We start from the raw sequence: 21,780 nt of genomic DNA, 5'->3' as shown, positions 1-21,780 counted from the left end.
CAACCGGAACGCGAACAAGCTTTAATCCGAAAACTCACTAAATATGATTGGGGTTGTCTATTAATTATCGTTTTCGGGGCTGTTGACATGAATGAAATAGTGAGTTGATTACCAAGTTAATCAGCAGCGGGGAGCGGGGTTTAAAAGACATAATAGGGTCATGATCAGTAAATTAAAACTGCAATATAGATCCTACAACTGTACGATGCACGATAACCGATCTAAGTCAGCAAAAATGTATTGTGCGACTCTCCACTAGAGCAAAAAATGCTACAGCGCAGCGGAGTTCAAAAGTAATAGTCAATCAAGAAGTGACACTATTTTCTTCTATTCCGACACCGATAGTGACTTCGCTCATTTATCTCGCCAATATTGATTGCACAATAGGAGCTCTCACCATATTCTAGATTTTTTGGTTCATACGCCTATAGCGGGAGACAGGCAGTACGTTCCTTAATAGCTTTAGTTGTTGGACTTGCAGTGTGGAATAAACGGGACCAAGAAAATCCTAACAATTCAAATTGAGTACGTACACGTTTGGCCATCGCTGAATGATACGCAAACTGGCATCAGCAACACTTTAATCACAGTTTTGGTACATGTTGCTTGAGACACTACAGATGGTGGACCATATGGGGTGATCGATGTTTCTATTTCCGAAGAAGACGTATTGAGATCTTTCCGATATGTCGAATTTACTGATACAGCAGATTATTTGAAGATGCCAGCTAGAACTGCTTGCAAATTTCCAATTTTTGAAAATTTGTGAAAATGATTTAAGCTAATGCTTCTTATAGTAGTCATAGAATAGATGCCAGAGAGGCCATAGAATTCTAGAACTATGGATCTTGCTCGCTAACCTTTAAGGGTCAATGGGTTATAAAATTCTCCAGAAATGTACAATAAAAAGAGGGGCAACATTGAGTAGGTATTTAGTTTATGCAGTCAAACAGGAGCTAATTTCTCATCCAGCCGATCACTATATTTCAATAGCGGCTATTAGCTTGGGGTTAGCCAGTGGTAATTTTTTTTTAGTGTTTAAGAGAAGGATCTCAGTAGTGACTTTCAATCAGAACTTCATTCAGGGACCGTAGCAATTGGTAGCTTGTGACCAAGTATGAGCCTCACTGGCTTGATAGTGTTTTCTTTCTTTCTACAGGCTAAACAGTTGCTCACTACAAATGCAAGCTTCATGGTATTCTATCTATGTCCTCCTTATTTCACGTTGAGAATGAATGCAGTATAGTATCAGTGAAGAGATTTTCGTGTATCTCTCTATCTGTCTATGCGAATGAGAAAATCTCTCTTTGTATCCATTTGTATTCAAATTTAAACCAACTATGGTTGGTGACTTAAATCTGAAGAAGTCTTGGAATCCAAAGCTTCTGAAGAACCAAGAAAAGGTTTGGAAAAGAGAGCAGCACGCACTTGAAGAACACCAAAAAATCCAACAGCGCTTGGAGGAGATAGGCAAAGAGAAAGAAAAAAGTGCAAGTTTAAGCTGGCGGCATCCAGGTCAACCAGAGAAGTTTTCTCAAGTAGAGATGCGCATTGATTGGATGTACAACGAACAAAACTATAAGACGGATGATTACAGTCGCAATGGAGTTAACAAAAATGTCGTGAAGCAGAATGCAAAAGAACATGAAGAATTTCTGTTGGGAAAACGAAGAAAGGGTAAAGGAGTGCAAAAATCACAAAATACCAAGAGACAGTTTATACCCAAGCAAGATGGTGAAACTAAAATTTACCCTGAGGTTAATGCCTCTGAAAGCATTGTGAATAAAACAATCGGCGGCAACGATCCATTGCTTGAATTTCAAAAAGCTACAAAGGAGAGAGAGAGACAAACAAAGAAACAGATCACACAACTGTGAATCGTAAATTTCCCAATCTTAAATTCAAAACCGAAGAAATCTCAAAGATGGTATGGTATGTATTATTCGAGTGGATTCTTATTTAGTGAGTAGTCCGCAGAGCAAACTTGAAGCCTTGAATATGTCAGAAAAAGAAAAACCGGAAAGTACCTATACAAGCCATCATTGCCAGCAAAGTAGTAGACTCTGTGAACACAAGTTACCTCCCACAGACATAGAGCAAAACTAAAATAGAGTGATCCTTGTAAGAGCATACAAATTGGTCCTAACAGAATCAGAATCCATGAATTTTGATGTTCTTCTTTTGAAGAGCTAGCTGAGAGGTCAAAAACTCCATGACTTTCACTCTCTGATCTCCTTGCAGCTGGATGACCTGACCAAGTTCATCATCTTTTACAATATTCCCATTACAAGCAAAATCTTTCTTCAAAACCTTGAGGATCTTCTTTAGGTCATATTCTTCTGGTAAGCCCTGAACGGTGGTTAATGTCTTTCTACCATTTCTCTGTTGGATACGGATATGAATGTAGTTAGTGGGCTGTGTATCATCATCGCCTGTATCGGCGAACGGATCAAAAGACTTTAGGTTCTCTATTGATGCCATAAAAAGTGGACAAGTATGTCGATTATCAGAGAACAAATATAGTCCGAAAAAGAAAAAAGAGAATGAAGTAGTTGCGTTGCAGGAAGGCAAAAAAATTGTTGCAAAAAACAAAATAAAAAACTACTCGAATTCGCGAAAGAATAATTATGGGATTTCAGGGAAATAGTAGGCAGAAGGGGAGGACGGGAAGGGAAGGGTAATGGGAGATGACAGGTACACTTGTAGAAGCAGACCAGGTGAAGGTAATTTTGTGTGACTTTGACAGTAGATTGAATGTTATTCGAGAGAAGGAGATGAGGACATCAAAAATGTGAGGGAGTGAGGGGAGGGAGTCGGAATCTAAATAAATGGGAAGAGGAATCACGACTTCTTGTGTTCCGCCTGACGCTCAAGAGGATTGTCACCTTCCAGGGGGGTTCTATCGGTAAAAAAAAAAAAACGCCCGCCACCGAAAATTTCGACTAGATAATGAGCCGACAAGAGGCAGATCTCAAAGTTAGCATCAAGAAGGCCTGTTCCACCGAAGAAGCTGCTCCAAAAAGAAAACATGTTAGGGCGTGTATTGTGTTTACCTGGGACCATCGCTCTAGTAAAGCGTTTTACAACGGATTGCGGTTACTTCCTATTCAGAATGACGAGATACCGCTTTTCAAATCATTGATCACGATTCATAAAGTACTTCAGGAGGGACACCCTTCTGCGATCAAAGAGGGAATTAAGAATAGAGACTGGATTCAAAGTCTTGGGCATGTGTTTCCCGGTGACGGAATGAAGAGGTATGGCCGATTGATTCGTGAGTACGATAGATATCTCATTCGAAAGATTGATTTCCACAATAGTCACAAAGGATTCAACGGTACGTTTGAGTACGAGGAGTATGTATCACTGAAGACTGTAAGTGATCCTAATGAAGGTTATGAAGCTATTATGGATTTAATGGTACTGCAAGATTCGATAAACGACCTTCAGCGACTTCTGTTTGCTTCCATCGACAGCTCTAGTCATTCTGAATTAAAAATCAGTGCTTTAGTGCCCCTTATTGCTGAAAGCTACGGAATATTTAAGTTTATTACCTCAATGTTAAGGGGAATGTGTCACTCTTTAGGTCACGACGATGAAGCATTGCAACCTCTGATTGAACGTTTCATAAGCCAGTATTCTGACTTGTACGACTTTTATGCCGAATGTTCGTACGTTAAGTATCTCACCAGTTTGGTGAACATCCCCAAACTGCCGTTTGAAGCTCCCGATCTATTCAATTGGGACGAAACTGACGAGCTGAAACCTCGAATCCTAGCGGAAGAACCATCTCTTCAGGTTTCTAGTAAGGCACCATCTGAAGAATTTGGTACGCCAACCGAGGTGATTCATTCACAGCCGACTGCAGGCACGGATCTTTGGGCTCAGTCAAATGCCCTAAAACAGCAATACGAACAAGAACAGCAACTCTTGGAGCAGGAACGTCAGCAACAGCTCCTCGAGCAACAGCATCAACAGCAACAGCAGCTAGAATATTGGGAGAAACAAAAGGAGCTTCAAGAGCAACAACAGTTGTATGCACAACAGCAGCTGGAAAGTGACCAACTTCAGAGACAAGTTCAAGGACGTGTTGGTGAGCTAGAACGTGATTTACTGATTTTAAGAGGACAGTTTGACAGAGATCAATTAATGCTGCGGCAGTATGATGAGAGGGTAAAGGCCCTTGAGACAGAGCTTTCTAGCACTACGCAGAATGCACAACAACAACTGGGGGCGAAGGAGGAGCTATTAGGCAACATACAGGAGCAGGCTGCCCAATGGAAATCCAAATATGATTCTTTAGCAAAGCTTTACTCCCAATTGAGAGAAGAACACCTGAATCTTCTTTCAAAATTCAAAACGGCACAGTTAAAAGCTTCGTCTGCCCGAGAAGCAATCGATAAGAGAGAAAAAATTGAGAGAGATCTCAAGGCTAAGAACATAGAGTTGGCAGATTTAATCCGTGAAAGAGATCGTGCCAGGCTAGATCTTGAACGATCAAAGAGTGACAAGAATAGTGAAACTGAAAGGCTAGAGGCTCGGCTTCGGGAACAGGAAACTAAGCTGGCCGACATCGAGAAATTACACTCTTCGGAGCTCAAATCTTTCTTGAGTCAGCATAACAAGGAAATAGAGGAACTGCAAAATCAACTGCAAGCTTCTTCTTTGTCAGAATCTGCAAATGAACGTCTCAAAGCACTGGAAGCGCAGTTACAAGAAAAGGATGACGAGTTAGCAATTGCACACCAAACAATGGAGGCAACAATTAAAGAGTTGACAGGGCAACAAAGCATTCAAAATTCTGCTATAGACGAACAAATTGACGCTATTCTACTGGAGCATATTGATAAACTAACGGAAGTTATCGATGCGATCCTAACAAGTGGAGTGCAAAGAATTCAAGATGGTCTTTTCGAGCTGGATTCTCCAATGCAAGCAGGAAATCAGAATTCATCCCCGGAGTACTTGTCTTCTATTATCGAGAAATCATCAAATTTGGCCACTGAATTCACTTCAAGTTTTAATGGTTTCATCGCAGATGGCCCTAACGGGGATCATGTATCGGTTATTCAGACAATAACCGAGTTTACAACATCCATTGTCGATCTATTACTTAACTGTAAGGGAGTCGTAAGATTGGCTTCGAGTGACCAGGAAGCGGAAGCACTTCTTAATTCGGCCCGTGATGTAGCCGAAGAGTCTGAGTCTTTTATCGTTTCATTGTATTCTTCATCATTAAAGGGGCTCAGCGACCAAGAAAAGACAGATAAGGCTATTGAGGGAAATGTGGACATCCAGCAGGAATTGCAGACCCTTTCTTCCTTAGTAGAGAAATTAATATCGTCTCAAGTTAACATCAATGTCAACGACAATGTCGGAGAACTAGTTGACAGAGAGATGGCACATGCTGCAGAAACAATTGCTAAAGCCTCTGATCATTTAACGGATTTATTAACGAATGCGAAACAAGATATTTCAACCATCGATATGAAGATTAACAATTCTATTCTATCAGCTGCTATTGCAGTGACTAAAGCTATCATTCTTTTAATTAAGACTGCTACTGATTGCCAGAATGAAATTGTCAATCATGGCCGCGGTTCAAGCAGCCGCACGTCTTTTTACAAGAAACACAACAAGTGGACTGAAGGGCTTATCTCTGCCTCCAAATCGGTAGCATACTCAACCAACTCTTTGATCCAAATTGCTGATGGTGTTTTATCTTCAACAAGTTCACCAGAGCAGCTGATCGTTGCCTGTAATGACGTGGCTGCATCTACAGCTCAATTGGTTGCGGCATCTAGAGTCAAAGCTAGTTTCATGAGTAAGACACAAGACAAATTAGAACTTGCTAGCAAATCGGTGACCTCTGCTTGCAGGTCTTTGGTTCGTCAAGTCCAGGAAATACTCTCACAAAAAGATAAAGAGGAACTAGAAATTGACTACAGTAAGTTATCAGCGCACGAAAACAAGACGGTGCAGATGGAGCAACAGGTTGAAATTTTAAAGTTGGAAACTGCTCTACAGAATGCGCGAAGACGTCTTGGGGAAATTCGACGCTTTGGATACCATGCGGATGAATAAGCAGATTATTAATGAAGTATAGAAACCTATTTGCTCACAAAACTGTGTCTTTCGATTTACTAGTAATGAAGTTAAGGACTTGTCTTTTTTATGTGTCAAATCTCTATTGAAGATCTAGAAAAACGTCTTCGATTTTATTTCTAGTGCTGAGTAGCTCATTCCAGGATATGAAAGACTTCGTAACTGTTGATGTACGCTTTGAATTTTTTGGACCTTTGGTCTGTAGCCAATCGACAAACGGAATATTAGAATTGGAGCTATTATAGAGAAGTGCATATGATCGCCATAATTCCTTGTTTTCATTTTTCCATGCGACAGATAATAGTCTCGATATGCTGATTTGTTTGTTGTAGTCGTTAACTTGTCTGGAATAATATGATCGAAATGCGATAAATGCGTTTATTCGCTTAGACATATACGACCTTGAACTTTTAGTTCTCTTTTCGCTGTATTGATTTTCACCAGTACGCTTTATTCCAAGAGTAGTTTCTTGCAGTAAATGTGATTCAATTTGTTGCAGACTTCTAGTGCGAGGTAGTTTCTAGCTGATAAGTTACCAGCTCTGGGTGTTTGGTATGTTGAAGCATATTTCCATTATCCAAGGTGCTGTGGGCGTATTGGGAACACTTGAAAGGTTTCTGAATGCCTTTGAAAGATTTGGGTTGCGGGGGTAACATATTACTCCGATTGCCTTTTGTAGAACAGGTTATACCGTTTTCTTTTTCTGGTTGAAATGAGAGAAGTATTGTCAATTTATGTTTTATGAAATCCCCGAGTCCCAGATTGGCTATCTATCACATGCACGCACGCGTCAGATGATATGTTTGCATCATCTTACCTGAAACATAGCCTCAAAAATAAGAACACAAGGAGAGGCCACATACGTCAATTTTAAATTCACAATAGCTAACCATTCAATAAATTATTTATATTTACGAGGGTGATTTGTTTAATGCTTGAAGTAGCTCTGTAGAAACAGTTGAAGATCTTTCCTTTCGTCTTTTGTTTGAGATCCAATTTCTGATTTGAGTTTTGCTAAGAGATGTCAGGTGCACTAGCTCATCAAAATCTTGCTGCGTCGCGTATGGATGTTGGAAGTGATCCGCAAACCAATTTTCAAGTATTCTAACCTTTTCCCTTGGCAACCTTCTTTTTCTCTCAGTACTATTACTATCTAATATTTGTTGCAGGATAATTTCCACGTCGTTCTTGAGCATTCTCTTATTTTCCAACATTAAAGCGATCGCTCTGCACATCCTATTAATTTGGACAAGAATTTCACGTAAAGTTTGATCATTTTGATCAATTCCTTGCTCCAATAATGAAGAGAGTTTTCTTTGGGAGGAGCCTATTTGATTACAGATAGATGTCCAATTGGAATGTAACGCATTATGAGATATCCCTTGCAAGATTCTCATCAGAGTTTTGTGCACACGCAAGAGTCTAATGTTAGAGCTTTATTTGAGTTTTGATTGCTATTGATGTTTTTGATTAACTTACTGAGAAATCATAGTTTGCGAAGAAAACAACGACACGATTTAATTGTTGGCACCACTTTTATACAATCTTTCAGGTGAATTAGAATTGTTTCAAGTTCTTGTTCGCTTGAGACATGAAAACTGATAAGAATCGCGGTTTTCTGTAGCAAATGTAAGTAAACCAGGAACATCATCAATGGTTTAGCAATAAGTGTCAATCAATAAATAGCTAATTTATATTTATATCTATTACTATCAGAAATGGAACCGACTAGCCAAGTGATAGTCTACATGGCAATCCGCCATGTTCTCAATTGTTCCAAAGCTACAAAAGTCAAAATTGTATGAGGACCCAGGCGAATAAAGGATGGAAACCATCCGCGAAAAAGAAAGCCTGGGCCCTCTTTTCTCATGGCAGTGGTTAACACGGTTATAATTGATTGATGTTTTTCTGCCGAATTCATAATCCGTGTCTTCACTACATCAGCAGGAGAACACACCGTCGTGGCAACTAATCCCGCCATTAAGGATGCCGAAAAATGCGTAGCTCTCGTAGTTTCATCAAAGGAAAGCTTTTTTACTAGAAACTTCTTAGCTACATCGTAAGAAACCACTTGAGAAGCAGTCATCAATACACCTCGAGTAAGATTTGGTAACAACCCTCGAAACCAAGAGCCAAGCCCTTCTTCTTTAGCCATTCTCGCCAGACCATGAAGCGCATTGCGATAGTTTCGTCTTGCGGGTTTGGGCAGACTCGAATCATTCTGCATTCGTATGTTAACTACATCAGATGGATTTCCCACCAGACCTCCTATACCGCCAGCAAGCATTGAGCAAGGTAACAGAATGGCTGTACTCAAATCTTGATTATTATTGGCCTTTGTTAAGTAATCTTTAAGAGCTTCATATATACCAAAGCGGGTGGTAGAGTATGTAGCTTGACGTAAAAGAGAGGCACTGAGTCCACTATAGGCACCAAGTATGCCTTCTGAGCTTATGATACGGATGGCGATTGTTAGTAGATTTTGTCCAGGTTGACTAGCTGTTTGTAGTCTAACCTTGGCAAGATCTAAAGGATGAGTGAATAAACATGCAAACATAGATGCGGCACCTCCATACCAAAAGGGGAATACACCTTTTGCGGGAGGGATCCTCTCATATTGCATTGTGCTATCGTCATTTGACTCTCTATTTATCTGAGTCATGGAGGATTGATGGATTGTGTTTGTTTGGCTGGCTGGCTGTCGGGAGCTTGGACGAGTGGGTGGGAAACGAGAAGAAGTAAAAAATGTAGAAAAAACTTGTTTCCTCCTGCACTACTAACTAACTGTTTTTTATAATCGAGAAGTCGAAATGACTGTAGAAGTATACGACGGATCGGATGGCGGCGGCGGAAGAACTAATTGAAAGTTGATGGGCGAGAAAGACTAAGACAAATGGTTGAAACACAACAACAAGATGAATAGTATGTATGTGTCCTGCATATTATATAAGAGCATTTACTTACAACAAACAAACATCTATTCGGGGAGAAATTGATCTTGTGGGCGCGCGATGATAATCGACCAGCATAGCTAGCATATAATAACAGCATAACAACATGGGAGAGCAGAAAAAAAGGGTAAAAAAAATGCTCCTTGTGCGCACGCACGGCGCTAGCACCTGAACGTTTTGCTTGTTTTTGTACGTTCTTTAAGCATCAGTGTTCAGTCAGTGTTTGTAACGACGTAGTGGTTTTACTTCTTTTTTTGTGTGTGGTGGAGACATTTATCTCATCTCTGTGAAAGCTGGGTTTGCTGACCAATTGCCTAAACCTAATTACTTAACCAACCAACCAACCTCTACATACTACGTTCAATATCCAGCACATTCGTGTGTAAGAGAGAGAGTAGTTTTATTTTGGATCAAATAGGCGCCTCCTATCTACTACTACCTTCGGTGTTTTTGAATCATTACATTAATTAATTGGTTTAAGTAAGTCAAATTAGTTGAGTGTTGATTGATTGAGAATTATATTATTACTATTACAGATTGATTAACAAGATTGACTACAGAGAGTTTGTACTTTGTTGAGGACACACACACAGGTTTACCAAATACCAAACTTACGAAACTATACTACAGATAGCAAACTTCAAAGAAGAAAAAAAAGAGAGATGACTTTACTGGAGAAGAAAACCATACGAAAGACTTGTTTGTCTAGCGTTGTTGTTATCGGCTGTGGGTTTGTTGTAGGACTTGGTTCTATACCAAATTATGAGTCTTCTAACAACCAAGGTTATTTTGAGAGCAACAGCGGTAGCAGTAGCAGCAGTTCAACTGTGTTTGTTAGTACAGTTTTGATAGCTCACGTTTTGTCATTTTTAGTGTTGCGACTAGTAGTAGCGCCGTCACCACTTAAGGAATTTTGTTTGATACAGATCAGTTTGTGTACCTACTTTATTGGCTTGCTGATTTGGTGGTTTTTTAGGTCTACTACCATTGTTGTTCATGTTGTTGCTGATATTCTCGGTGGGGTATCTCTTGTCATACTTTCATTGGCCGTCCCACTTTATATTGCAACACGGAAAAGAAAAGGTGTGTTGATCTGTGTCTATTTTTTTGGTAAAAATTTGTTGTTGTACCTGCCATTCTCTTTCTCCAAGAAAAAGGACTCAATCCTGCTCACAATTTCAATTTTCTTTATTATTCTTGCATCGGTATTATCGTGTCGTTTTCTCTCTTCCTCTTCAAAATCTAAATTAAAATCATCGTACGAATCATCATCGTTTTCCCACAAGGGCAGAGAAGAATGTCCTCACTTCAAGAGTAACATTAGATCTGTTATTATTCTATGCTGGGCCTCAATCTCAAACAACTATATCATTTTCTATCAAGCGCCCAAATTATTTGAGTACTTCGTTACACCATTATCGGCTAGAACAGTGTTGCTGAATATTGTATTATCAATTGTGATACCTCTATTCTCGATGCTACCCAGTGTGTTCGTAGACACCACTTCAAGGGCAGCTTTGACTTACCTGGGAAGTGTTATAGTTTTGTGTTATGCCTCATTAATGGCTTGCGCAATTCATTTACAAGATCGGTTGGAAAGCAATTCACTGAAAAGTGCGATTCCGTTATCCCTCTGGATGTTTCAAACTGCTTTGTCAACTTCAATAGCACCAATCATATACCTCCAGGGTCTCAAGGAGCAATCATACCGATATTTAACAGTATCAGTAGGTAGTTTTTGTTATTGGTCAGTTCGAGTAATGCTTCCCACCATTTCAGTATTGCCTTTAATGCTAGTGTTTGGTAGCACTGGTCTGCTATGTTTAATGTTCTGCGTTTCGTATGTAGCGATTTGAAAGAGTGCTTCTAGCGAAACTAGAAGATCCTTTCCAACAAAGGTCGTAAACTACTTTTACAAATTCTACATCAAAAAATTCAATAACGCGAGTGATTCGTATGCACACACATACTTCACATGGCATTGAATCGGATGCAATGCTGAGATTTCATAAATCTCCGGTTTCTGCGTTAGAGCCCTTCTATTTACCCTCCCCTTTTGTCGTTAATGGTGAACCTCTCCTTCTAGCGTCTTTAGTGTCTGCTGATGAGAACGGATGGGTCGTATGGTGGGACTTGGGAACGAAACGTCCACTAGGGACATGGAGAGCTCATGAATCAACCATAGTAACCGTACAACAGATGGGTATACACTGGGACGCAGATGTTCCTCAATTACATCGTAACACTTTTGGTAAGCTATTGACCCATGGAAGGGATAACTGTGTGCGTATTTGGGACTTGTTTAGGGTGAGTAGCTTTAGTAGCATGGATTGGAATCTATGCAAGGTACTACACAAAACTCGAGACACTGCTCGGAATCCGGATGTATATGAAATTCCTGTCAATGCTTTGAATTTTTGTAATGTTGCTACTCGAGCTGAAATGATTGCAACTCCAGCATCTTTGTCATCGGAAAGTTTTGATATTTATGTTGTCAGTAACCACCGGTTAGAGCGCTTGCATTCGAACGTAGATATATGTCAAATCTTACAGCAAAATCAGCGTTCAAATGAAACCGACGAAAACCGAAAATTTGGTGCTATCATGCAAATCACTTGGACGGGAGATTTCCAGTTAGCTGTAGGTTACGAGAGTGGAATTGTTGCTTGTATTCAGTTGCAAGAGAGACATACTCAAGTTGTCTGGATAGACAGTTCTCATCTCACACACCCTATATTAGGGATTGTGTCAAATTTGGATAGGGTCTTTACCTGTTCTGCAAGCGATAGAATTGTCGTCAATAGCCTTCAAACTGGAAAGACTGTTGCAATCTCTAAGATCAAACATAAAGGTATTTCAAGCCTAGATGTAACTATTAATAACAGCATTTGCCTTGTCTCCGTGACTACTTGGGATGGGTTTTCAAGGATTTACAGATATGATGAAGATTCGTCAGCTGCTGTGGATGAGGCTCTAAAAGGTGTTTTCATTCCCTGGACTAAATTGAGAAGAATTCCACCAAAAGTTATTCCTAACTTCAAAAGCTCCTCCAATCATCAAACGATTGATCTTCCTGATTTAAAGGGTAGAGTCATCAAGTTGTCAAAAACTCAAAATGGATGTAATAATGCACTAGTGGAGAGAAGTGATGGTCAGAGCAAAATGATCCTTCGCAGTTCAGAGAAGCGTGCATTAACACGATACGCGTTTGTAGGTTATCAAGATGGTCGTGTAGCAACCTATATTCTTTGTGATTCATAGTTTTTTTCTACGATTGTTCGGTATGAACAAAATTCAAGGTATCATCATATCACGATCGCCAGGCATGTTCAACATTATCCAACGGATACAGAGTTTGAGCAATTTTTATTTAACGGTTTCCATTCTATTATGTATTGTTACAACAGTTGTCTCAATTATTAGTATGTTCTTGGATGAAACGTCCAGTATTCCTGCCCAATTAAGCAATGTTGTAATATCAACAAATTTAAAGTATAGCAGATCGTTTGGTTCAGTCGGTGGTAGACCTAAAGAAAACTCCAAGATTTTATTTGATCTTGATATGGATCTGGCTCCATTATTCAATTGGAATACTAAACAACTGTTTGTACAATTGGTAGCAGAGTACCCTACCTCTGTTGCCGATGATGGTGCGAAGGTGACCTATTGGGATAGCATAATTACTGAGAAAAAGTACGCAAGAGTGCATGTCAATAAGCAGAGGGGAAAATACTCAGTTTGGGACGTGTCGGACTCCTTTCAAGGCCGCAATGCTACGGTTAAACTGAAATGGAACTTACAGCCCTATGTCGGCTTTCTATTCTTTGGACAAACTAAGGGAGAGATTGAGGTGGCCTATCCTGCAACATAAGAGCATTGCGATGCATCCAGGTCTATTAATTGTGTCTAGCTTCTATATGTACAGGTGATACAGGCTCCCCATCATCGTTTGCAGTATTCTTCTTTGTCTGCAACACATGTGGTACCAATCGTTCTGGTCTAACTGCAGGGTTTTTCTTTTTGATTTTGAAATCAAGCGACCTGTTCTCCTGCGTTATCCGTTCCCATTCGTCAAGTTGCGATATATTATCATCATATCGGGCCATAGTCATGGGATATAAATGTTTAAACCTCATGAGAACTTGAGCACGCTCCTTACCTTCAACGCGCTGAGATATAAATTTCTCTATCGCACGCAGTGTCTGAAAGTATGTTGCTCCGCTCAAGTAATAGGAAGTATGCGGCCTGAGGCGCAACATAGTTTGGAGAGCTGACCTGTCCAACTCGGATTGTTTTTCTCTTACCAATTTTCTCTTAGATTTCAGAAAAAGATAACCTTTGATCAAACGACCTTCAATAAACTCTAAGGCATCTTCCAAAGTGGTGTGATGTATCAAAAGCGATCTAGCTGTTTCATTCATGGCATAGTTCGAAAGCTTGAAGCCGATTGATTCTAAATGACGTAAGAGAGGAATGATAGATTTGTAGTTCTTAACCTGTATCATATGCCTCAGCTTAACGGCCCACACAGTAGACAACCTATTTGCCACAAGATAAGCTGCACGAACATTCGAATCTGAAAAGTCCGAATCTTTTTCAACGGGGCGGTTTAACTGTGTCGCCAAACTTTTGACATACAGATCGAAAATTAGCTCAAAAATTTGCCAATTGGCTTCTTCTGCATAGATTGCAAGTAGAGCTTCTAAGAATAAATAACTGGAAATGCTATCAGGGGGCAGCATCTTTATAAACTTTCAGCAAATGTCTTTGCCTCACCTGTTTTTTCTACGGAGGCCAACTTTTTAATAAAAGGTACCACCAACTGCAAAGGAAGATATTTAATAGGCTGAGACAGAGTCTCTTTCTTCTTTTGCTCAATAAGATCATCTAGTATACTTGTTATGACTGATTGTGTTTTGCTGTTGAGGACTTCATCCTTGTTAACCGGAACGTTACTTATAAGCGCACGGATAAGATAAACATACGACGAAAGACCAGGAGAAACTTTCTTAAAAAGCATCTGATTGTAGTACTTCAAAGCCAGTTTCCCGTTACCAAGTTTCAAAGCGGTCCTCATAGCGGTAGCATAGTGATATTCGGATGGGACTACCCACTTTTGCATAGTGACAAATAGTTTGCATACTTGTTTGAATCGCTTTGCTAGTATTAGGATTTCTATAAGAAGGCCAAAAGTTCTACCATTAGGTTTGATTTTTGGGTTTTGAATCATGTTCTCGTTAAAATGGCGGATTGCCTTCTGATAGTTTTTAGAGGTCAAATGAAAGTTTATAATGCTATTATGAAAGTTGGTTGAAAAACGATCGCTGTTGTGAAAGCTCTTCAAAATTTTCTTGATAAGAAAATCAGCTAAACCCAATTTTCGTGCTTTGAGACATGTTTCAATAAATTCTAAGGTCATCTTAAGGTTCGGCTGTATTCCAATTGAGGGAAAGAATCGGAAGTACAAAAAGGAAGCATTTAAGTGATCCCCAAGCCTTCTGCATATTCCCATCAGGGGAAGTAAGTCTTTATGAGAGAGGGTTTGGATACGATCTGATTTAACAAGCTGTTTAACAATTTCAAAGGGTTCATGTATATTACCGAGACCTTTGTAAGCTTGGAAGATAAGCCAATAAATGTAGCCGTTTTTGCGAATATTGAACTGGCTAAACTTGTCGTTAAAAGTTTGGATCGCCCCCTCAAAATCACCATAAGTGATTTGACATTTCATCAATGCTGCTAAAATATGAGCATTTGGAATCATGCCTCTGGTTAACAGTTGTTCATACAGCATCTCAACAGCTTTGATTTCTCCACGATTCCCAAGGGCATTCATCACAATCCCATAATGGTAAATGCTAGGTAGTTCTCCTTTACCAAAAAGATCCTCAAACTGCTTTTGCATTTTATTCCATTCGTTCAAAGAGCCATGACACCTTAGAAGACTGTCAAATTGACTATCATCGTGTAGTTCTGGATGTAATTCATGCAATCGAAATGCATCTTCAAATTGGTTAAACTCAACTAGTGCTCTCATAGAAGAAGTTAAATCTTGTGAAACCAAAGGAAGCTTTCTCTCCTTCTTAAATCGCCAAAGTTTCAAGACAAACTCCAGTCTTTTGGGTCTATCACCATGATAAACGCAGTGCTTCATTATTGTCGTCAATAGTTGAGCAAAAGTAACTGTATCAAGATCACCAATTAAATTGGAAAACTTACCTTCGTCTAACTTGATGTATTTGGTTCTTTTTTGTGCATTTGCTGTGACCCTGCAACTCAAGAAGTATCCATCTAATATTGTGCCAAGAGCAACTAAGTTTTGCCTGTAAACTTGGTTGTCAAGTAATTCAAGGTGTCCATAAATGCGATAGCATATCAACGCCCAATATCTGAGAGATTTTTCCCAGTCGAGTTTGTTATTAGAGTAAAATTGAACCACCGTTCTAATTAGTTGATCAACTTGGTGAATAGAACATTGGGTAAGAATACTCCTTCCACAAATAAAAGACTCAAACTCCAGTTCTTTTCCAAGCATTAAAAGGGTGCCTGCGTATATGGCCGGACTTATATCACTATTCCTGCTCAGCCTTAGACATTCATAGCATTTCTCATACTCCGCATTGCGGTAGAATATTCTAGCAATAGAGGCACTGTAGTTCCTTATTAAATTTGCATATTTTTTTGAGTATTGAGAGCTTGTCAACATCAAATGGAATAGCTCGTCCAATATTTGTTGTTTATTTGCTACTCTGTGAATATTGTCATCTGTTCGCAAATCCATAATAACCATGAACTGTGTTAGTTGAGCTTTCTCTTGAGCAGACAGAGAGTTTTGGGGTATGACTGAATTGCGATACAAAGCCAAATCTTGTTTAGTATCACATGCTCTCTTCTCTGAGAAATTCCAAATTCGAAAAGAACGCACCATGGAGACAGCAGGGGCATCACACTCAAGTCCAGTTTTATTAGTGGTTCTTATGCAAAACTCCAATCGAAGCCGTAGAGTATGTCTCCTTATCTGTCGGGAAATCATTGCAATATGGGCACGAGGCACCTGTGATAAAAAAGTTTTATCCCGGGAAACCACAGGATTGGAGTACAATATTTGGCAGTTGGTCGATTACAAAACTAGCACTCTAGGAATAATAATAGGATGATGAAAAAAAAGATTCAAGACCAATAACTGCGCGAATTTCAATGGAAAGGCAAACGAAAAAGATTATTGATATTTAATCAATTATTCAACCAGTTACACTAGTGAATATGAGTGGCAGGGTTAAAAGCTCAGATTGGAGAGATCTGAGGAAAAAGAAATCTGAGGATATTAAGAGATCACTGGTTCATAGAGCACGTTTGCGAAAAAAATATTTCAAAATCTTGCAACAGGATGACGAACAGGCTGAAACAACAAGCTCTGCTAATACTGGAGTGATCGTGAACGACCCACATGCTGATAAGGTACAAGAAGAAAGGCAGGAGCATAGAGAAGCTTTACATAATGATAACCTCAAGCATCCTGACCGACTATCATATCAGGAAAGGCTTAAGATGGCCAAGGAACGAAAGGAGCATAGAAGAATAGAGAAAATTGAACGAACTAGAATTCAACTTGACCAAATCAAACAAAAAAAATTGAGCAGGGAGTCAAGAAAAGAGATTTTCTCTAAAAGAACTCGAACAGGCCAACCCATGATGGGACCCAGGATAGGCAATTTACTGGAAAAGATTAAAAACTCGAAAGATTGAATGATGATAGTCTATAGAGTATGCCGACTCAAGATATAATCTACAAATGGATCTTGGCGATTTAAAAAATCACCATTAATAACATTTTTTTCTTTGCGATCAAGTAGTGCTGGCAAAGAAAACTCAAAAGGGCAATCTATCAGACCTGTCGAATACTTTTCTAGTACTAGCCGTTTACAATTATCCAGGTGCCTCCTCAGATAATTAAAATGAGTCTTCTTCACTCTCTCATAAATGTAAAACTCGCCATTTACTCCACCAGCGAGAAATTGGTCTGAATTCTGTTCCTGGGATTTTTTGTACCACATGGAGCGCAAAGAACTTTGGGACAGCCTTGACACTATAGGAAGACGATCTTCGAATAGAGAATTATCAGTAGTATCCCAGGATGTAGTTTTCATCACTTCAAATAATTTGCAGTTGATTTTATCACTGACTATGATAGATCCTTCATCTGTTATGTCCTGTTCGCTATTAGATGCGGGTCTCAAATATTGAGCATACAAGCACTTGCCGATTAGGTTCTGAGACATCTTATCACAAGGACCTTGACTAAAAGACCGAGTAGTTGGAGAATAATAGAATATCTTGAATGAGTTAGAGAAGGTTGTTGCAATGATCATGTTGTCATTTGAGCTTAATGCAATAATATCGGAAGTTCCAGAATAGACCAATGTCGGTGTCGAAAGTTTTCGTTTCGACTCATCGTAGTATGTGAAATAGAGGGTTTTCCCCGATGAGAACAAGATAGAGCTATCATTAAGTGTTACAACACTCAATATCTGACTTTGTGCATCCCAGGAGTAAATTTCGGTGGCTGTAATTAATTCGTTGCTTTGAGAAACGGCTAGCAGCTTTATCGACCCATGCGTACCCTTTTTGGTTCCCACGATTAAATGGACGTATTTTCTTGATTCTCTCTCGAGCTCCCATTGGCATAAACAGGACGGAGTTTCTTCGGATTCAAAAACTGTTGAGGGAATTATCATTGGCAATTCTCTTCGGCTTTTAAGATTAAATACTGAGATTCTCTGTGTCAGTTCTGCTGAAATGATAACAAAAGAAGACATATGTTCCATGTACGCCATCTTCAATGGGGGATTGCGGAGCTTGAATTTTGACACAATACTACTTGAGAATGTATCAACCTCAAGAAACAATAATTTATCATTTCTGGCAACCAACAAATTGTCGCACGCTTTGTACTCATTTTTGGGGAGTAACATCGTTGAATAAATACCTTTATCCATTTTGCCTCCGATAAACAGTTTTTCTGGATACATAGACTTAGAAAGATTCAGTTTCCAAATGACTCTGCAAGTAAGGTAGTATAAACTGCTTTCAGCATGAGATATTTGAACATAACTATCCCCTATTTGAACGGAGCGGAGAACCTTTAAGGTGACTGATGACACTGTGATGTGTAATGAACAAATCATATAGTGTCCATTTTGAGAGGTAATCAGAAATTCTGGTTCATTTTTGTCATGAATCTTCATACAGTCGTGGGGTATTCGAAAACCGTCAATGCTATCCAATGAGACAGTTCCTACTATTTCGAAACGCCCATTTTTCATTCTGTATAGATACAAAATATTGTCAAAGGTGCCTACTAGCAAAAAAATTTCATGGAAGTGAAAGAATAGTTTCAAAAGTGATGGCTCTATGTCCTGTAGGGTATTGAGCGGAATGGGTTTAAAAATTTCTTCTGTAGATTTGAACTGGAAATCCTCCAAGTTTAACTTGTAAACCATTAAGTTGGTTTCTGATTCCATGGAACTTGTCAATACCAGGTATCCGCCCTTGAAACTTGCTAATAGCGTTTTTTCGGGTAACTCGACCTGTAAAGAAGAGTCCAAGTCCAGAAAATTTCCAATTCTGACAAAGTTCTCCGTAACTAAAATGTAATCACAATCAACTCCAATACTTTCGAACAAGACTGTTTTACTATCAATTGTGAAATCCTCTATTAGAGTTACTGCGGATGTGATGTTGAGACAATGCAGTTGTGAGTGCCTTGGAAAGCTTATGATGAAGTATATAGCATCATCTACTGTTCCGTAGTAATATAATTTGTCTGCATATTTGAATGGTATTGAGGGATTAACAATTCTTGCAGAAATCCCTCTATGGATATTCCAAATAGCAGGATGACTTTTCAAACTAGTAGTTCCTCCAACACACCATAGCTGCTGAGAAGAAGAGGTCCGGTGAAGTATTCCGTTTGGAGATGGGACGAGCTGATAATCCAGTAAGGGAATCGTATTCAAAATCTTCGTTTTTGACTTCGTAATGGAGTAATTGTTATTCGAGTTCAAATCAAAAAGACCTTCAGAAATGTCGCCAAAGTCTTTAGCATACAAAATTTTGAAAGATGAGGGTTTCTGATTTTGTAGTACAAACGATGACATTGGACAAAACGTACCAACTTTGTCACATTCTAAATTCCAAATAAAACTATCTTGCCGATAAGACTCGACTAACCAAAAATTTCCTAGGGCATCATTTATTATCACTTGATCTAAAAATTCATTCTCTGAATTTTTTGAAGCAATGGGACTGTCCAAAACAAAATAACTGATGGGGTTAAACACTTCTAAATAAACTGTGACGTCGTCTAATCCAGTTTGGCTCAGAATAGAATTGACACCCTTGAAACAAAGGAGGCGTTCCGCACATAATAGTACACCATGTGTTCTTTTCATAGGTATAACAAATTTTGGAAGTGGAAAATCTCGAGGAAGTAATAGTGGCCTATGAAGTGTGAAAGTATCTGTCAACCTTAGCTGATCAAACTCCAACAATGAAATTGTCAAAATTTTGTCAACATTTTGTGATAAAATAAGGTACATGACATGTGTTTGCAGATTTTCAGGAGCAAACGGTTCAAGAAAGCATTGGTGCAAAATAGGTCCTTCAATATAGCAATTAATTGTTCGGGGAGAAGGATACAAATTCAAGAACCTAACTTTGTTAATCATGCCCGTAATGGCGATTACTTTGCCATTAGAGTTGCAAGCTACATGATGACCTAATGACTCCAGCCTATTGCAATTATGTGATTCTTCAGGTTCTTCTAGGTATACTCTAGTAAGTATCTTTAACTCGAATTCACCATCACTTTGTAGTAGTACTTCTACTAATAGTAGCTGAAGATTCTTTAAGCAAATCACCAATAGATCACTTCGGTTATCTGGCGACCGTAATATACTTGAATTTAAAATCGGAGTTACAAATTGAAACGTTTGGGATTCTACCATGATACTAGTGTAGCTGATAATGATGGTGGTTTTAACTGACTCTGTAGTATTATGTTCATTCGGGTTGGCATTTGTTTGCCTGCTTGAATAACCCCCGCCCATCCGCTCTGTACCTTCCGTCATTTGCAACAGCATATCTTCGTCGTTCTCATCAAAAGGCATCGAATCAAGTTCCCTAAAATGTCTGACGTCTTCCCATTCTCCGCCATCAAATAATTGTCTCGTACTTGTGAAGCAAAAGGCATTCTTCTCTAGATGTTGCGATATAACCTTGGTTGCATTGAAAGAAAAAATATGGTTTGCTACCATGCTTGAGTGAAGCCGACGGCGAATCCAGTAAGTGGGCGCCATCCTCTAAAAACAGGAAGATTCAAAAGATCTAACAGTTCATGTAGCTATTGCCTAACTGATTATGTATCCTGGAAAACGCGAAGAGTCGTCAAAATCCTCCTGATTTGTATCTTCCTCCCAATTCACTAACATCAACACACTCAAATATTGCTGTCGTAGGAAATGTCACAGCAGCATACAATGGCACAATATTCAGCATTTAATGACTCCTTTAGTCCATTTAGCCTGCATTTCTATCGCAAATATTTCCAATTGAATACAATCGATTTTTTCTCTCAGTGTGCTGCTGCTTTCAATCCTATTGGAAAACTCTCAGATGCCCAAATGAATAGCACCGGAGATTTATATGGGCCAGTATGGATAACTGCTACAATTGTTTGGTGCTTGTTTTTCAGCAACACACTATCAGATATCTTGAATGTATATATGACAGGCAAAGACATCAACCAGAATTATACTGGCCTATTGCTGAGGGCTATTAACTTGCTCTATGGCTATATCCTGTTGGTGCCATTACTGTTTATAGCCGTGACACGTTTCGTTTACAAGATCCCGCAAATAATTTGCTATAGCCGATTAGTATCAATATACGGCTATGCTAACGTGATATGGGGACCTGCTTCGCTATTTGCCGTGTTAAGAGCAGTTTTTCCAGGGCATCCCAAACTGAGTATGATACTGAAATGGTTTGTCATTCTCTTGGGTGGTGTTTTCAGTGGCTTGAACATATCAAGTAAGCTCTATCATTACCTGAACGATGTCGCTTTCGTTGAAGACCAAAAGAGCAGTCTCCTTCTAATCTCGGGTGTCATTTTCTTACACCTATGTTTCACAATTATAGTTAAGATTGTCTTTTTCGGCGAGCTACAGTGATTTTTTTTGAAGAAATGGTGCTTTTTAATTTCTTTGACAGGAGCAAGAAAAGCTGTTTGTTATGCTACATGGGGGATGGGATGTTAGCAAATGCCGACTGCTACTTCATACAATAAAAACTCAATTTATTGGAGTAAGTTTCAAGTAAATGATAAAAACGCTTGCATTCATCAGGCTTCAAGATTGCTGTTGTCATAGCTTGCTTTTTGGCCAGCTGTGCTTAAGCCTGTGTTTTTTCAATTGCGAAATGTAATCCCATTTAATGGCGATAACTGATACTGGCGCGCTCCAGGTTCTATTAGTGTTAGGAAGTCAAATAATTGCCTTGATCTGCAAAGACGCCGGCCTAGATCATAATTGCAGAAACCTCAACGCACTGCTTGTTTAAGTTGATGTTTTTATGCACCAATTGCAAGGGCGTTGTGATTGCCCAAAATGTTAGAAGGATATACCTTGTTTTAGAACCGCCAATGAATTTCTGGCTTAATGGTACC

At 39.2% G+C, this 21,780-nt stretch overlaps 13 protein-coding genes across 13 annotated transcripts; 7 read left to right on the top strand and 6 right to left on the bottom strand.

The window, feature by feature from the left end:
* Positions 1-1,340: 1,340 nt before the first annotated feature.
* PAS_chr4_0881 (Hypothetical protein) lies at positions 1,341-1,877 on the top strand (the record flags this gene model as incomplete). Its single annotated transcript, XM_002494286.1, has 1 exon — positions 1,341-1,877. The coding sequence occupies one exon, from the start codon at positions 1,341-1,343 to the stop codon at positions 1,875-1,877; it is 537 nt and encodes a 178-aa protein (XP_002494331.1).
* Positions 1,878-2,151: 274 nt separating this feature from the next.
* On the bottom strand, positions 2,152-2,481 carry PAS_chr4_0880 (Translation initiation factor eIF1; the record flags this gene model as incomplete). Its single annotated transcript, XM_002494285.1, has 1 exon — positions 2,152-2,481. One exon carries the CDS (start codon positions 2,479-2,481, stop codon positions 2,152-2,154), a length of 330 nt encoding a protein of 109 aa, XP_002494330.1.
* Positions 2,482-2,949: 468 nt separating this feature from the next.
* Positions 2,950-6,084, top strand: PAS_chr4_0879 (Transmembrane actin-binding protein involved in membrane cytoskeleton assembly and cell polarization; the record flags this gene model as incomplete). The annotated part of the gene is made up of 1 exon (XM_002494284.1): positions 2,950-6,084. The coding sequence occupies one exon, from the start codon at positions 2,950-2,952 to the stop codon at positions 6,082-6,084; it is 3,135 nt and encodes a 1,044-aa protein (XP_002494329.1).
* Positions 6,085-6,187: 103 nt separating this feature from the next.
* Positions 6,188-6,499, bottom strand: PAS_chr4_1001 (uncharacterized protein; the record flags this gene model as incomplete). Its single annotated transcript, XM_002494283.1, has 1 exon — positions 6,188-6,499. The coding sequence occupies one exon, from the start codon at positions 6,497-6,499 to the stop codon at positions 6,188-6,190; it is 312 nt and encodes a 103-aa protein (XP_002494328.1).
* A 517-nt stretch (positions 6,500-7,016) lies between these two features.
* On the bottom strand, positions 7,017-7,502 carry PAS_chr4_0878 (Silenced copy of ALPHA2 at HML; the record flags this gene model as incomplete). Its single annotated transcript, XM_002494282.1, has 1 exon — positions 7,017-7,502. The coding sequence occupies one exon, from the start codon at positions 7,500-7,502 to the stop codon at positions 7,017-7,019; it is 486 nt and encodes a 161-aa protein (XP_002494327.1).
* A 347-nt stretch (positions 7,503-7,849) lies between these two features.
* On the bottom strand, positions 7,850-8,767 carry PAS_chr4_0877 (Mitochondrial dicarboxylate carrier, integral membrane protein; the record flags this gene model as incomplete). The annotated part of the gene is made up of 1 exon (XM_002494281.1): positions 7,850-8,767. One exon carries the CDS (start codon positions 8,765-8,767, stop codon positions 7,850-7,852), a length of 918 nt encoding a protein of 305 aa, XP_002494326.1.
* A 951-nt stretch (positions 8,768-9,718) lies between these two features.
* On the top strand, positions 9,719-10,912 carry PAS_chr4_0876 (Hypothetical protein; the record flags this gene model as incomplete). Its single annotated transcript, XM_002494280.1, has 1 exon — positions 9,719-10,912. The coding sequence occupies one exon, from the start codon at positions 9,719-9,721 to the stop codon at positions 10,910-10,912; it is 1,194 nt and encodes a 397-aa protein (XP_002494325.1).
* A 100-nt stretch (positions 10,913-11,012) lies between these two features.
* Positions 11,013-12,317, top strand: PAS_chr4_0875 (uncharacterized protein; the record flags this gene model as incomplete). Its single annotated transcript, XM_002494279.1, has 1 exon — positions 11,013-12,317. The coding sequence occupies one exon, from the start codon at positions 11,013-11,015 to the stop codon at positions 12,315-12,317; it is 1,305 nt and encodes a 434-aa protein (XP_002494324.1).
* Positions 12,318-12,381: 64 nt separating this feature from the next.
* On the top strand, positions 12,382-12,927 carry PAS_chr4_0874 (Subunit of signal peptidase complex (Spc1p, Spc2p, Spc3p, Sec11p); the record flags this gene model as incomplete). Its single annotated transcript, XM_002494278.1, has 1 exon — positions 12,382-12,927. One exon carries the CDS (start codon positions 12,382-12,384, stop codon positions 12,925-12,927), a length of 546 nt encoding a protein of 181 aa, XP_002494323.1.
* Positions 12,928-12,952: 25 nt separating this feature from the next.
* PAS_chr4_0873 (Specific translational activator for the COX1 mRNA) lies at positions 12,953-16,089 on the bottom strand (the record flags this gene model as incomplete). The annotated part of the gene is made up of 2 exons (XM_002494277.1): positions 12,953-13,781; positions 13,856-16,089. 2 exons carry the CDS (start codon positions 16,087-16,089, stop codon positions 12,953-12,955), a joined length of 3,063 nt encoding a protein of 1,020 aa, XP_002494322.1.
* A 230-nt stretch (positions 16,090-16,319) lies between these two features.
* Positions 16,320-16,802, top strand: PAS_chr4_0872 (Hypothetical protein; the record flags this gene model as incomplete). The annotated part of the gene is made up of 1 exon (XM_002494276.1): positions 16,320-16,802. The coding sequence occupies one exon, from the start codon at positions 16,320-16,322 to the stop codon at positions 16,800-16,802; it is 483 nt and encodes a 160-aa protein (XP_002494321.1).
* An 11-nt stretch (positions 16,803-16,813) lies between these two features.
* Positions 16,814-20,413, bottom strand: PAS_chr4_0871 (Hypothetical protein; the record flags this gene model as incomplete). Its single annotated transcript, XM_002494275.1, has 1 exon — positions 16,814-20,413. The coding sequence occupies one exon, from the start codon at positions 20,411-20,413 to the stop codon at positions 16,814-16,816; it is 3,600 nt and encodes a 1,199-aa protein (XP_002494320.1).
* A 162-nt stretch (positions 20,414-20,575) lies between these two features.
* Positions 20,576-21,286, top strand: PAS_chr4_0870 (Hypothetical protein; the record flags this gene model as incomplete). The annotated part of the gene is made up of 1 exon (XM_002494274.1): positions 20,576-21,286. The coding sequence occupies one exon, from the start codon at positions 20,576-20,578 to the stop codon at positions 21,284-21,286; it is 711 nt and encodes a 236-aa protein (XP_002494319.1).
* Positions 21,287-21,780: the final 494 nt, after the last annotated feature.

This window comes from Komagataella phaffii, chromosome 4 (assembly GCF_000027005.1).
Source record: "Komagataella phaffii GS115 chromosome 4, complete sequence".
Taxonomy (NCBI): Eukaryota; Fungi; Ascomycota; class Pichiomycetes; order Pichiales; family Pichiaceae; genus Komagataella; species Komagataella phaffii.
Note: the sequence above shows the minus strand (reverse complement) of the source record. Positions and strands in the feature narration are given on the sequence as shown.